Source organism: Actinia tenebrosa, unplaced genomic scaffold (genome assembly GCF_029948245.1).
Source record: "Actinia tenebrosa isolate PJP-AT-01 unplaced genomic scaffold, QUT_ActTen_1.0 PGA_scaffold1__47_contigs__length_23844297, whole genome shotgun sequence".
Lineage (NCBI taxonomy): Eukaryota > Metazoa > Cnidaria > Anthozoa > Actiniaria > Actiniidae > Actinia > Actinia tenebrosa.
In genome coordinates this window covers 20864600-20880087 of record NW_028292578.1, presented here as the reverse complement: position 1 = coordinate 20880087, position 15488 = coordinate 20864600, and the positions used below count along the sequence as shown (strand labels likewise).

At 37.9% G+C, this 15488-nt stretch overlaps 2 protein-coding genes across 2 annotated transcripts; one reads left to right on the top strand and one right to left on the bottom strand.

Moving 5' to 3' along the window:
- Window positions 1-207: 207 nt before the first annotated feature.
- On the bottom strand, window positions 208-6598 carry LOC116288801 (uncharacterized). Its single transcript, XM_031695642.2, has 9 exons — window positions 5888-6598; window positions 5478-5620; window positions 3709-5223; window positions 3285-3385; window positions 2802-2901; window positions 2226-2282; window positions 1505-1582; window positions 772-891; window positions 208-531 (listed from the first exon to the last, which is right to left on the bottom strand). The coding sequence occupies exons 1-9, from the start codon at window positions 6252-6254 to the stop codon at window positions 454-456; spliced, it is 2559 nt and encodes an 852-aa protein (XP_031551502.2). The 5' UTR covers window positions 6255-6598; the 3' UTR covers window positions 208-453.
- Window positions 6599-7041: 443 nt separating this feature from the next.
- On the top strand, window positions 7042-15481 carry LOC116288829 (F-box only protein 21). The gene is made up of 13 exons (XM_089032408.1): window positions 7042-7238; window positions 8672-8902; window positions 9091-9215; window positions 9520-9800; window positions 10308-10394; window positions 10690-10742; window positions 11246-11387; window positions 11485-11549; window positions 12157-12271; window positions 12600-12716; window positions 12864-12931; window positions 13441-13598; window positions 14501-15481. Exons 1-13 carry the CDS (start codon window positions 7048-7050, stop codon window positions 14641-14643), a joined length of 1776 nt encoding a protein of 591 aa, XP_088888534.1. The 5' UTR covers window positions 7042-7047; the 3' UTR covers window positions 14644-15481.
- The last annotated feature ends 7 nt before the right edge of the window (window positions 15482-15488 follow it).

Genomic DNA, 15488 nt, shown 5'->3' with positions numbered 1-15488 from the left:
AATGAGTTTCACGCATAAAAGGGAGCTAAAAATAAAAGGGCTTCCCTTAATCAAACGTGCTGGGGGAAAAAAACTAGCGTCATTTATAGGGCCTGCCCTATAGAAAATAGGCTCTTTGACGTTTCCTGAAAATTTCTCTATCTTTTTTCTCTATCTATTGAAACTTTTATTATTCATAAAATCTGCGCAAAGTATTTTACGCAAAACTTTATAAACTTCCATATATAAATATTTATTCAGTGATTGTCACCATACTATACTATGTTTATTTATATTCTATTTTTTACGGTAATTCTTATTAGAAGCTTAAAATAAAGAGTGTGCGGATGTGTTTATAGTAGGATAAATTTTAAAAGTGACTCGAGACTATTAAGATAGGATTAACTTTCTTCTGAGATAAAAATGTATACTAGTCAATCGAGACGAAATTCAGTAGGTCAGATTGAGACGAGATTAGATGTCTACAGTACTAATAGGATTGTTCTTCTTTTGATCTTTCGAATGTGGGCGGCTTTTTCTGTCTTGTTTTTCCTAAAAAAAACGTCAGGAAATAAATAAAAAATAAATGAGAATTCAATTGAAATTTCATGTGAGACAGTGAAAAAAAAATGGAATGAAGTGAAATAAAAGGAATAGGAAAGAACACAAGGGAAGGTAACGTAAAAGGAAAGAAAATTAAATTAGAAAGGAAAGAGAAGAGAAGAGAAGAGAGGAGAGGAGAGCAAAGGATGCCATTTGGACCATCGAAAGAAAAGATTTAAAAACACTTACATCGTTCGCTATCTTTTTCATTTCTTCCTTGAGTCTCATAAGAAGAAATTCACCCCTTGGAATGTCTCCTGACGAAGATTGCTGATTGCACATCAAAACATCATCATTTGGTGTCTTGTACTAAAAAATAACATCACAAATTACTTCAAGTTTCTTATATTACAAAACAACTTCATTTGACTGTTTTATTTTGATAATCTTAGGCAAGAGAATATTATATTCTCTTGTCTTAGGGTATACGTAAGTGCACATCGCGCAACGGCACAGTACGCTAGTCCAGATCTGGAACCACTTTTATAGATATAAACAAGAGAAAACGAAAATTTTTCTCTTGATATAAATTAAACAGTTTGAGAGAAAAGTGGGTTCAGTTACGTCCTGTACTACACTGTAGTACGCAGTGCAACATGTCGAGTACCAAGCCTCCGTCATTATCACGGCATGCGCACACCACAGCACGTCCACCCCTAGAATTATTGCAGCCATTTGAAATGCTATTCCATCAAAATGTCTATGTAAATGTATTAGAGCAGATTATGACTGAAGAAAACAAATTTTTTGACTATATATATATACTGATGTTTTGGATATCATAGTCCTTCGGAGGAGGAGACAGCTGGCTTTAAGGATTATTTTTCATTTTTTCTTGAGTGATGCTCCAGACGCAGTGCTAGTGCTGAAGCGCAGTACGGCAGCGCAAAGCATTTACGAAGTAGAAAGTAAACTCGCATACCTTTTTGACTACGCTTGATGGTCGATCACAGTAAATCCTTAACAACGAGCCCCAGGTTGATACGTGTGGATGTAATTTCTGTAATTAAGTAAATTATGGGATACATTACCGCAAAATAAACTGTTAGGGGAAACGATTATCAAAGGAAGACGTGTGCGCGTGCTACATTTTCTTGCAGGAAATTTCTTTTAATAGTAGCAGCGGACGAGACAACATTGATTTCATAGTTTCGCGCTAAAAATTTCGGTCGCAAGTTGAAAATATACTGGTAACAGCCTTCTTTTTTCATCCTGAGTTGATCAATTCTCGCTTTAAAAACACAAGTACCGACTCGTTCATTACCGCTGAATAGAGGCTTTGCACCATCATGTGCCGGCGTTCATAATACAGCTTGGACTGCCTGTGGTTAGATGGCAGAACAACTAAATGCTCTCAGGAATTATATTCTTTCTTATGTAAAACGATTGTATTGTTCCTGTCATCTAACATGGCTACCGTCACGTGATGCATGGTGCAAAGCCTCTATGGGCGCAGGCGCATCATTTCGTCAAGCATGCGCAGTAAGAATAACATCGAGAGTGGCGTCGGGAGTATATATTTCTGATCGTTAAACTCATGATTTCACTGAGGGGAAGTTTGGAGCTCATGACGTCATTAAGAAGACAATAGTGCCCAAACTTTTAACGAGAAGAGAATGTTCTAGCTGTATTAGCTGTTGTACCTTGAGTAGAGCTTGGGAGGCTAATTGTTTGCCCGTTTTCTTATTTTTACAAAGACCCTTCAAAATAAGAAACATGATAAATGTTATTAATACTTATTCAGGGCCGTAACTAGGGGGGGACAGGGTGCACGTGCACCCCCCCTCCCCCCCCCCCCCCCAATAAAAGCTTAAGGTCCGCTCATCCATCTCCTTTTTTTTTTTTTTGGTTCTGCTTTCTTAAAAGAAACGGTCAATGGTCATCAATATCACAGGCTTCAAGTCGGCTAGAGTGATGAACAAAGACAATGGACGGTGCACGAAATATTGCTTAAAATGACAAGGTTACTCTCTGCAAGCCCAGTTATGAAAATGTAATAATCTATGCACAACCGCTTCTCAACTCCACTGTGAGAAAAATTAAGGGGGGTGTAAAAAGAAGGAAGCCTTCCAGGGAAATAAAAGCATGATAAATAAAAGGCGTTTATACCAAAACTAAGCCAATACGCACCGTGTTTGTTGTCATTGGAGAGGCCTGTACGGAGTAGGTCAAAAATATTCCAACTTATTGTACTAATCGAATCAAAAATTCGATCCTACCTCAGCTGTGTGTTTCCCACATGATATCTTGTATGTGTGATTTTGGTTTTCTCCAGGGATTATCTTGAAATTGATAATTGAAGAGCAAACGCCTTGGTTCCTGCGGTTAAAAGGCAAGCGCAAAATTCATACATACTGGTCTTTCGTTCCTCAGATATCAGATTCATCTCTCATACTAGTAGCACTTCAGCTAAATTCCAGTTTGACTTTGATCGCCCGGCAAGATAAACTTAACTCACAGACATTCGCTAGGCTTGTATCCTTGGGTGGCTATGGCCCACCCTTGCATTTTGGGGAGGGGAGAGACGGATGATTTGTCGAGGTTAGTAGGGAGTGAGCCATGGGAAATTCCGAATACGGAGGTCTTGCCACATACGGCCCCAGCAATAATGTAACCAAGACTATAGCGATGAAAGGCGAGGACAAGTGTACACATGGAAAACTTTTGTTCTATCATTAGAACATGTATCATCAAATTTTCACCTTTTGAGGCATTCTTGAAGCAGCTGAGATGGACTTGGTAGACCTGACTTAATGGAAACTTCGTACACATTAGGATGGTCGATTTTGAGATTGTCGAAATACTGAGAAAGAAAAAAGATGGTTAAAAAATTGAAAAAAAAAATTGAAAAAAATTGAGGGAAAGTAACCATTCCTTCAGTTATAACAGCTGTTCTTCCAAGAAAAGAAAAATGGCCAAACTTTTAGTTTTCGCTTCATTTTAGCCTGGCAACTGACTTCAGACTCGGCAAATTTTCACTCGTTTTGGCTTCCGTCCATCAAAGTAACTGTCAGTAAATTAGCATTTGACGGAAGCCAAAAACTTTGTTGCGTCGGGTTCGCGGTTCTACAAACGTCAAAATCACTCCCATGTAACTATATTATTTTTTATGTTGTGTGGTCTCACCTCAAGCTCTTGGGGCGAGATTTGATAGTCTTGTATTTTCTTGAAATCTTCGGGTAAAAACACTTGTAATGTTGCTTCTGCGGCAGCTTGCTTTGCCTGTTTCTTGCTTAAAGCCTGACCAGTGCCATGCGTAATACCATCAATTTGAACTTCCGCCATAAAAGGAGCAGAGGGATTATCACACTCACTACAGACGTACACTGGTTTTTCTTTGAGCACTGCTTGAGAGTACTCGTGTAAAATGGCAATTGGGGTCTTCCCTCCTGGATTCAAGACCCATTCTTTATTCTGCCTTGCGTTTACTCCTTTGACACAATAAGGCAGGCACTCCAGCAAGGGGGGTAAGCTAGATTCTTCACGTTCAGATGACTGATCTACTGTAGTCATGGCAACATTCTGCTCCTGGTCACGGGTCACCTCCTCAAATTCAAACAGCTTCTCAAGGTACGAGCTCAATTCCTCTGAGTCTATCAGCTCGACTCCCGATTTAATCTCAGTGCTCACACACGTTTGTTCGAGATTCTGTTTTGTATTTTTTGAAGAAATGTTTGTGCTCATCTTGCACTTGCTTGGTTTCAAACTTTCAGAAATTTCCTTTGTCCTTTCCTCTTCTTCAGAAGCATTAACTTTGTCATCAGTTAAATTAAATGAGTTTCTTGTTGAGTTATTAGTGATTCCAAATGTAGTTTCCTTCAAAACATTCTCCAAATCAGTACTACTTTCAAGCTCTGAGCTTGAAATTGATTTTCCACTTTCAGAAGACTTGCTAAAATAATTTTTTTGGACACTCAAAGTGTCATTGACTATATCTAGGCCATCCTTTGGATGGAACATATTTGGAATATTTTGGCTATAAATATTTTCACCCTTGTCAGAGTTTCCAGATCTGTTTGCAGCAGTATCATCAGATATGTCTGCATCAACACCACTATTGATGTTACCACTACCACCACTTTCATCACCAACAGCACTATCACATTCTTTGTGATTATACTGTAAAGCACTACATCCCGGTTCTGTAGTACCATCAACCTTGTTTCTAATGCCACAACCAACATGGGTATGTCCAAAGCCATCATTTTCTTCAAACACAGGACATTTTGATTTCGTGACATTCATGATATTGTCACTTATGGCAATGAAACATCTATCACCTGGGCCACCAACCTCATTATCACCCTTCCTGACATCTGCAGAAACACCACAATTATCTTCTATGACACTTACGCTCACACCAACTCCATCATCACCATCACCAGAAACACTAACATCATCACCTGTCTTGCTTCCACTAAAACCTATCCTATTTATATCTGTCTGCTGCTGTTGTATTGGACCGTCATCACTAGGACGAGATGTACCTGCTGTATTAATGAAGTTTAAGACTGATCCTAAACCTTGAGTTTGAGCAGGCTGTTCACTTGGATCTTTTTGGAGACTGTTTAGATTTGGTTCAGTTTCTAGTGCTTTCCTTTGGTGTAGACAGGGAATGGCAGCAATGGGGACATCATGTTTCTATGAAGTATGGAGGGATTGAGATTAGAATATCAAAAATCTTGCTTCATACAATCATACCTTGATGAACCAACTAACTCAATTTAAAAAACCAATAGGCCATAGTTTCCTTCAACCCCCCCTCCCCTCCTACCTTTGGGCTTAACATTGATAGGAGCATTAATTTATTGGTGTTCCACTCCACCTACAAGCACTCCACTTCACACTAATGTTTACGATACACCCTACACTCCATACGATAGCTAGAAACTTACTCTAACACTCCCTTTGCCAAGGTAATAAGGACGCGACCAAGTGCACACCCTCGTAGGTCGATGAAGATAAATGATGCCACCACTACGATGATTTAGAGCTAACCATCCGTCAGGTAATACTAGGTTTGGAAGCTTACCCTTTACTATGAAAACAATACACCAGATGTTAAATAACTTAGCATAATTACATACACTGAATAGAAATAAAGATGGAGTCTTTGAAACCAAAATTGCAGCTGCTTTGATTCAAAATAAGCTGATACTGCATAGCAGCAAAATGCAAGTTTTAGTTTCGCTTTGCTCTGAATATCCTGTAGTTCTAAGAGAATTCGAAGGAACAAAAAATTGAAACATAGTTTGTTGTCGTTTGCTGCTGTCGTTGTTTTGAATTGGGAGTGAAGAAAACTTACGTTTTATGATCTTTCTGTCTTGAAAAAAAGTTGTCTCCCCATTTGAATTCTCTTCCACGTCTCCACTGCTACTTCCCTTAGTGCTTGATAGACTATCATAATTTCGTGATGGCTCCAAGCTATCTATTTCATCAAGTAATCTATCTCTCAACAATGTCTCTTCATTCTCAAACTCTTCCCCCTTCTTACGCTTTTCAATTTGTATATCAGTAATTTCTGTGTTCGCTAGAGTCCTTTTTTTGAATTTTCTGGTATTTATTTCTTGTTGAGCAGTAGATTTTTGACCACGTTGCATCTTCCTTCTTTCATTGTCGTTGGTAACATTGATGGAATACTCTTTGGATGTCTGGTCCTGTTTTAAAGCCATTACGATGAATCTTCGTCGTTTCTTGACGCAATATTATCGGTAATATCAACTATCTTTTGACTCTCCTGCTTCATTTTCTCCTTTTATATTCTCCTGATCGTTACATTTGTATTCGAGTGTCGTAGGTGGAAGTGGTTTGATGGCATCAAAATTCACTAGCGCGAGCATAAAAAAGTAATCAATATTCCATTTAAAACTACAAGTTTCCTAGTCACTACAGATAAAAAGATAAGAATAACAATAAAGGAAGTAAAAATTAGCAGAAAATTAAGATATCAGAGCATAAATATTAAGTAAAGGTTCGGAATTGAAGCTACTTTTGTAGCTGGCGCTTCGTTCCGCCATCAAATTAAACCACTAAGTCTTGTGGGCTACCTGTGGACCCAGGAAGCCCGAGCAAGATTTTAAAATAAAATTCCATTTTTATTTTATTTTTTTCATTCAGAAAAAAAGATTAAATCCTTTATGAATATCTGTAATATTTTACTTAATAGTTGGCACGCTGTGTTCCGGAGTCAAATCCATTTTTAAACAATTATTTTTAGAAAGGGTTTTCTGTTAGGGGAAGGGGGGGTCGGGCTAACGATTTGCAATCAAAAAAAAGTTGCAATCTCTGTCCATAAAACTATTATTTGTTTACATTTTGAAAAACGGTACTTTTTCTAAGTCTATGGAATAATAGAGCTATTGTCCCCGTCGAGGACCCGTCGAGGACCCGTCGAGGGGTCCCCTCAGCAAAAATTAGCAATACTGCTGGGCTACCTGTGTTTTTGCTCCAAAACATGCACACAAGATGGCGAACATGCAGACAAGAGAAGAGAGCAAAGAGCCATCGCTTCTTGTTCTGGCAGACGAACTTATCGATATAATCCTTTCATACAGGTTTTTAGATTACAGAGATTTGTGTCGTTTTGCTCAAGTTTGCATTAGATTTAACCATCTTGCCTGTTGTTCGGAGATTTGGAAGAAGAAAGCTTTGACTCGGTAAGTTGAGCTCTCTCTCAATTCTCGTCTAATGATGAACGTCGAAAATTCACCTTGAATTATCACTGATACTCAGATCATTTAAGAGCTAGTAAATATCAGACAATTTCGTGGTTTCATAATTTGTTATTGAAACGATAGTCTCTTATATAAACATGTATTGTCAAAGACTTTTTCAATCACAGACTTTGTTCAGCTGTTTTGTACTGTCTGATCTGTCTTCGTGTTTCTTATCGTATTTTTTGTATCATTGTCTTAATCCTTATTTTGTTATTTATTGATTGATTACTATTTGAATGGAAGGACTAACTACAACTCAACTTCAAGTTATTAATTTTTTTTATGACTGCATGTGTGAACTTAGTGAAGTGTTATGTAACCCCTTGTGCATGCTCTAATCGCCCTATTTCACTATGACGTCACACCAAAACAATCTATTGTTTAAACGCAAAGGATCATGGTCGTGGGAGGGGGTCAAATCAACGCAAATTCACCGAAAATTGTTCTAAAACCCTTATCAATCCACGAAGAGAAGTAGAATAGCCAGCAAACGCTCAGAATATTTTTTAGTACATATTAACACATATTCTATCTGAAAACCAGGCCATTTTAAATTGAACTGTTTCGCTAGGAGAAAATTTTGTTGAATTTTCTATTGGATTCAGCGATTGTATCCCCCACGTAAACAAGCAGTGACGTCATAGTGAAATAGGGCAATTCCTAATAGATCTGGAGGTCAAAACAAAATAATTTCCTTCATTGAAGATTGCAATCTTCTTCCTTAGATTTAGTGCAAAGGGTTTAGTGCAATAGGTATGGAGCAGTTAAGTTATTGTTATGCCACACTCCATCAATCATGGAGATTGCTGGTCAATCAGTGCATAATTAATCAAGTGGATTAACAATGATTGATTATGATCTGTGAAGATTATTAGACCTGACAATACCATAGTCACAGACCAGTATACCTGTACCATGAGATTTTCACTATCACAGAAATCATGCTCTCTTCTTAAAAAGACCTCAAACACAGCTGTTTGAGGCCTTTTTAAGAATTCTGATTTGAAGCATCTGTTAATGGGTTGTTAAGACATAATGGAGCCTTAGACTTTAGGCTTGTGAATTGGATTAATGCATTTGATTTTCTCACCATGTTACAGACCTTTTTAGCTAGCTTAGTGGTAATGTTTTCCCATCTCAGACAACATGTCATTCTCTTGACAATAAGATTCTTTGTTTAAGCTTTATCCATATTCATATGTCTTCTCATGCACGGCCATTAAACAAAGAAATAATACTCTAGGGAATAATACATTGTCTGAAATAGGAAAACATTATGCAAAGCGAGAGGCCTGGGTCTATTGAAGATTTCTCCTTCTCTCAAGAGTTTGTTTATTGAAAAAACATGACTTAAAAGCATTCTCTTCTCTCAGATGGAAGAGGTGGAGAAGACCAACAGACAGTCACTGGAAAGAAGTCTTCAAAAAGCGTTTCAAAACTGAGACAAAAATTAAAGAAGTCCTTGAAAAACTAGGCAGGGAATTTGGACCCAGTTCAGATGTGTCAGAAAGACAGTACGAAGAGCTGGTCCATCTGGAAAATGACGATAATTATGCAGGTTTCCTGGCTTGCTCTCTAGAGGAGTATGTCTTTGGAGATCCAAGGTGAAGTTTTTAAAAAAATACATCCTGCAATTTTTGTAAAAAAGATACTTTTAGTAATGATGATGGACACGAGTGAAAAACATCTGCGCATGCATCTTTTTCAGGAGCCATTTTTTATTTCCAACATTTCAAGGCCTCTATTTTCAGGGTCATTTTCATCTCCTACTTTGATAATATCATTATTTCAGGTTGACAAATCTGACGCACAAGCATTATGCAGAAAAACTCTACATCTATCTCCGGAGGAATTTCCTGAAGAAAGAATGGCAGAACCTCATGAGTAAACCGATTGAGGAACAGCATCTAGAAGATGGTAAAATTAATATATAATACACTTTCTTTTCTTCTTGCTAATTTCAAGGTGCTATTTCCATTTTTGATGTTCATTTTGACACAACTTATTGTTTGGGGGGAGGGGGTGTAGGGTCATGTGATCTCTGAGTGCAAGTCCCCAATTACTACAGTTTTTGATATTCTGTGAACTCAGCCAGCTGCATGCTGAAAGTTGGCTTCTTGCTATCATCAATCAAAAAAATAATCAATTATGCAACAAGCCGCTGAAATGTATGCGTTTGCAGAATATTGAAAAATGTAGTAAATCGGACCTCTCTTCAAAGGTGCATTGATAATAGCAAAATGGATGGAGCACAAAATAGATGACAGCATGACTGATTACATGAAGTCCAGTTTAGATGGTTTGGCAGAGAGAGTGAGAAGGATTGTTGGAGAGGAAGCAGAGCCCTTGGATTTCAATCAACAGGAACATCCTTATTACATCACAGACCCTAACAGGTGTTCAGAGATCATCAATGGGATTAGGAAGATCATCTTTGAGGAGGATAACTTTTGTGGTAATATGCAGGACTATTATAACGTGAAAAACTCTTTCATTACTGAGGTGAGATTTATTCATTTGCCTGATAAATTATAACAGTCAGTCAATACTCCAGTTTGGAGTTCTCTGTTGCTGAGGGTTAGCCTTGCCATTGAGCAGAATATTCATGTGTTCCAGTGAAGTGTTTTTTATTGTTGAGGTTGTGCATTTTTTACTTCCTGTTGGTATTTGAATATTTAGACACTGATTCAAGGCTAAGCCCAAGTAAATGAGTCTGTAATCAAGCAAAACAGTGGTAATTTGGAACTCAAAAAAGTTCTATTTGGAAACAATAATTTATTTGGGGTAGTGTAGGTAATAAAGGGCTCAATTTCTGAACTTGGCTTCACTTGTGATTATGCTAGAATTTATTAGGTCTCTCCCTCCTATTAATTTGATTTTTGAGTAGCAAATCCAAATGGGTGAGAGACCATGCAGTGCGCTACCAGTACACTACGCAGTAGAGCTTGATTCCCTGACGTATCATAGTGTATAAAATATAATGATTAACTTACCATGATCTTTCTACAGGTTCTGAAAACCAAGCAAGGCATACCAATAAGTTTGGCGGTGGTGTTCATAGCTGTTGCCAGAAGGCTGAGGGTGAAGGTTGAACCAGTAAGTAGAATGAAGCTTTTGCCGTGGAGGAAGGTCTGAGTGGGGTGTAGAGAATCATTCAGTAACAAATTAAGAAACAAGTTAACCTAGAGTCAAAGTCTTTGGACAACAATTGTCAGGGGTTAGGGTTAGGGTTACTAGTTAAAAAGCAAGATTTGTAAGCTGTGTAAAAGAGAAGAAAATATGTGAATGTTTTGGGGCGTGTGGTGAGAGAGTAAAACCACAAGTATGTAGCACTATTTTTTATTTTTCGTATTTTGAGGTAACCATCAATGTTTCTAAATCTGTTTCTCAGGTCAATGCACCACGTCATTTCCTAATTCGTTGGTGTTCCAACCCTGACTCTAGGTAATGAGAATAACATTTATTGCCCCTGTTCTTTGGGTTACCTGTGGCCACAGGAAGCCAGCAAAACTGGGATTCAAGCCAGGATATGTGAAAACAAGATTTCAAATCATACACCTCAATAAGACTAATTAAAAATAGTGTACAGATAGTGTAGCTTTTAATGATTGTTGACATTAGCATTTGGGAAACTGGAACCTGGAGAAATGCTCTTGAATCAAGGAGGATACCTATTTCCTATACTCTGCATATAAGTGATGCCGAGTCCAGGAATAGCTGTTATTGCAGTTGAGCCTGCAATAAGATATTCTTTTGCTTTAATAATCATTCAACTGGGGCTATCGTGTCGATACAATGCTTCTTGTCTAGTTTGCATCTCATTTGCATGCATCCATAATATCTGAGACCCAAGAGGTGAGATACAAAGTGCTCTACCAATACACCACCCGTGATTCCCATGATATGCAGATCATTCAACAAAATTCTTTATTTTTGTTTGTTCTCAGAACAAACCGCTACACATACATTGATTGTTTCGATGGAGGGAAAATCTACAGTGAAGAGCAGGGTATGCAACAATTTTTGTCAGGATTGTTGTACCCGTTTGAGACATCAGAAGATGCACTAGCCTTAGCATCACCAAAAGATGTAGGTATCCACACACTGCAATACACTAGAGTGTTTTTTGTATGAGCAGCTGTGGTGTAGCCATCCAATTTGAAGAAACGTCTGTTTTTTCCTCCAGATATTTATCAGAATGGCTACAAACATATTAAACATATATCAAAGTGCAAGCAGAGTAGACAGTGGGTAAGGCAATGAAATGTTCTTGTCATTCTCAGGGCAGGGGGGGTACTCCCCTATATTCGCTATACGGGTACATGCTGCCAAACAGGGTAGGGTTTTCTCTGATTCTACTCTGGAACAGGGTTTATAAAATTGCGCTCACTCTGGACAGGGAATATGAAATCACACTCTCCTTTCCAGAACAGGGTATCTATTTTCGCAATACAGGAAGAGGGTATGGTTTTCAGAGAAAACAACCCCTCTCTCTCCCTTGCTCCCTTACTCAATTTTACTTCAACTATTTAAAATGGCAAATCAAATGCACATCATATATTTGTGAAACAATTACAAGTCCTGTAGGACTTAAAAGTATTTATTTATCAACTATTTATTTGTAAAATAACTTAGAATTTACTCAGGCATGAACAAAACAAAGATGAGTAGAGTTATTTGCTATTATTCCCTTTGTTCTGCTCCAGTAATATCCAAGAATATTTTGACAGTACAAAATAGCTGCAATTAGACAATGATACATCTTTGGTTTTATTTCACAAATATATGGCATGCATGGTTGTAGTCTCTGTCAGTCATTCTAGAACTAAACATTTTATATTTTGATTAATGTTTTAAGGTTACAATATCTTTGCGACGCCTTGAAATTACTTATCCTCATCAAGCCTGATGACAGACGGAATGCTGTCATGCTGGCACGCATCCATTTACACCTGGGAATCAATTTAGATCAGGTATATTTCACTGTAATTTTTCCCATCCATCAATACCAATACTTGTGTTGATCTAAACTAAGGCATAGCTAACTCACATACATAGATCAAATGATAATCTAGTGCGTTAGGATGGAGGAAAATAGACAAACCTGGAGAGTTACCATTAAATCATTAGAGAGACCTAACAAGATCAACTCAAATCCCTTGCAGAGTACAGGAATCAAACCTGAGACCCCAGAGGTGAGAGTTAAGTGTACTACTAGCACTAGGACACCTTTGATTCCCTCAGGCTACAGTATTCAAATCTCTGGAATTATAACTTGCTTATCAAAAATTTCATTTCCAGTGCATTGAAATCCTTGAAGGACAGAGTTTGCTTGACAGAGCAGCAATTAGGAGTTTGGAAAGTGCTCGAGAACAAATAGAACGTCAGGAAAGGCTTCGCAATCAACCAGTTGTCCCGGTAAGGAATTTTATATTGTGATGTAATAGTTTAGCTTATTTATTCTGAATAAATGTATGAAAATAAAATAAATCAATCAGTCAATCACTTTTCCATAGTTGGATACAAATTGTCGGTTTAACCAACTTTTATCCCTTTTTCCCACAGAAATTGAGATCTGATCCCAAAAATAAAGAAGTTGCTTTCAAAGTTGGAATGGTCATGCGACACAGAAGGTATCTAACATTAATCAAGGACTGGAAATTGTTTATTTGCCATTTCATTCTTGATTATGCATGAATTTTTATACCAGTCAAACTAAAGATCAATATTATTTGAGTGTAACCAGAGCCTGAAATTTTTCTGGGTATGAGAGTGAGGGATGGACTAGACTGACCAACCAACCAGCTGACTGAGGTACTTAAGGATGGATGAATGGACGGACAGATGGACTGACTGACTGACTGACAGACTCACTGACTGACTGACTGACTGACTGACTGACTGACTGACTGACTGACTGACTGACTGACTGACTGACTGACTGACTGACTGACTGACTGACTGACTGACTCACTGACTGACTCACTGACTCACTGACTGACTCACTGACTAACGGACTGACTCACTGACTGACTGACTGACTGTCTGACTCATTCACTGACTGACTGACTGACTGACTCATTGACTGACTGACTGACTGATTGATTGATTGACTATAATATTGTAACTTCATTTTCCCTAGATATCATTATGGGTGTGTCATCTATGGTTGGGATCCTTTTTGTGATATGAGTGAGCCATGGATTCTTCAGATGGGTGTGGACAGGCTACCAAATGGACGAAACCAGCCTTTCTATAACGTACTTGGAGATGATGGCTCTTTACGTTATGCAGCACAGGGTAAGACCCTTCACATCATAATACAGATTCCCATTTTATATATCATGTATTGTTAATTTTTTCTGCTTTTGATAGTTCAGGTAGTGTCTATTGTAAGTTAGTGGTTTGTTGATACTATTAGACACGGCACTCAAAATATCCATCCATCTTTCCACACACCCATCCATCCATCCACCTTTCCATCCATCAACCTTTCCATCCATCCATCCATCCACCCTTCCATTCATCCATCTATCCATCCACCCTTCCATCCATCCATCCATCCAACCTTCCATCCATCCACCCATCCATCCACCCATCCATCCACCCACCCATCCACCCATCCATCCATCCATCAAGCAGTCCATCCATCCATCCACCAAGCTGTCTATCCATATATCTATTCTTCCATCTTTTCATCCATCCATCCACCCACCCATCCATCCATCCATCCACCCATCCATCTATCCATCCATCAAGCAGTCCATCCATCCATCCACCAAGCTGTCTATCCATATATCTATTCTTCCATCTTTTCATCCATCCATCCATCCACCCACCCATCCATCCATCCATCCATCCATCCATCCACCCATCCATCTATCCATCCATCAAGCAGTCCATCAAGCAGTCCATCCATCCATCCACCAAGCTGTCTATCCATATATCTATTCTTCCATCTTTTCTTACATCCATCCACTCTTCCATCTATCCACTCTTCCATCTATCCATCCATCCATTCATCCATCCACTCTTCCATCTATCCATCTACCTATCTACCCTTCCATTCATCTGCCAATCTAACCACCCACCCATAATGCCATCTATCAATTCACCTGCTACATTTGTCTATATATATTAAAATATTCTGTAAAAAATTGATTTATTTTAGTGTGGTCTTTTAATTTATTGTTTCATTTTAGAAAATCTAGAGGAAGAGCCCAACCAAGCATTCAACCCTCATGGAAATTTAGGAAGATACTTTGAGCACTGGACAGGAACAAAATATTTACCAAATTACTACCTTAGGCAAGAATATCCCGAAGATGTTGACACAGATGAATAACTGGTCAACCAGATACAAGTAACTACAGTTTGTTGTGAACACCAAGTGTATACAATCCTTAATAGCTAAGTATGAGAGTTTAAAATGTTGTATAGATAGATTCTTAGTGTTTGGATGGGGTTGTCCCATTACAGTAAATTGTTTTTCGTTTTTATTTAAGGTAAGTTAATCTAAGTGGAACTGGGATGGGAGGGTACTATAAAGTCTGATTTCAAAGATTAGGAATGTAAATAACTTGTTAAGTAACTCTGAAATCCTTGCATTTCCTGACTGAGCTATACTATCATAACCTGTCAGGTTGGTTCTTAAACAAGGAACCAGCAATCAAGCTTGTTCCACTTTACAGTAGTTCTGAATAGCATGCAAGGAATTGTTGTCATGACGATAAGTAGGGTTTTTTTGGACGTCAATGATGGCATTCCCATACCGTGTGCCATTGAAAACTTTGTGTTTTTTGGACAATACCATGGAAAAACTTTGCACGATTGTTTAAATTTATGATGTCCACCAAAACCCTGTTTTGTCATCAAAAGAGAAGGTTCGTAAGCTCAAGCAAGGATATATTTGTATTATTTCTTCATGTAAATAGAATCAAAATCACCAAATAATAACTAACTGCTAACTAAATGCTAACATAATATAAATTTATAAATACACTACTGACACTTTAAGAAACATAAAGATCTGAAAAATAAATAACACATTTGTGACTGGAAATAAAACAGTCTTTGGTAACAAATAAAAATAGACAATGTGGTTTTATCCACGATTCAAGATCATTTTCAAATAAGAAATTTTCTGTTAATGTTCCCAGGAAATATTTACAGTATTATACTATAATTATT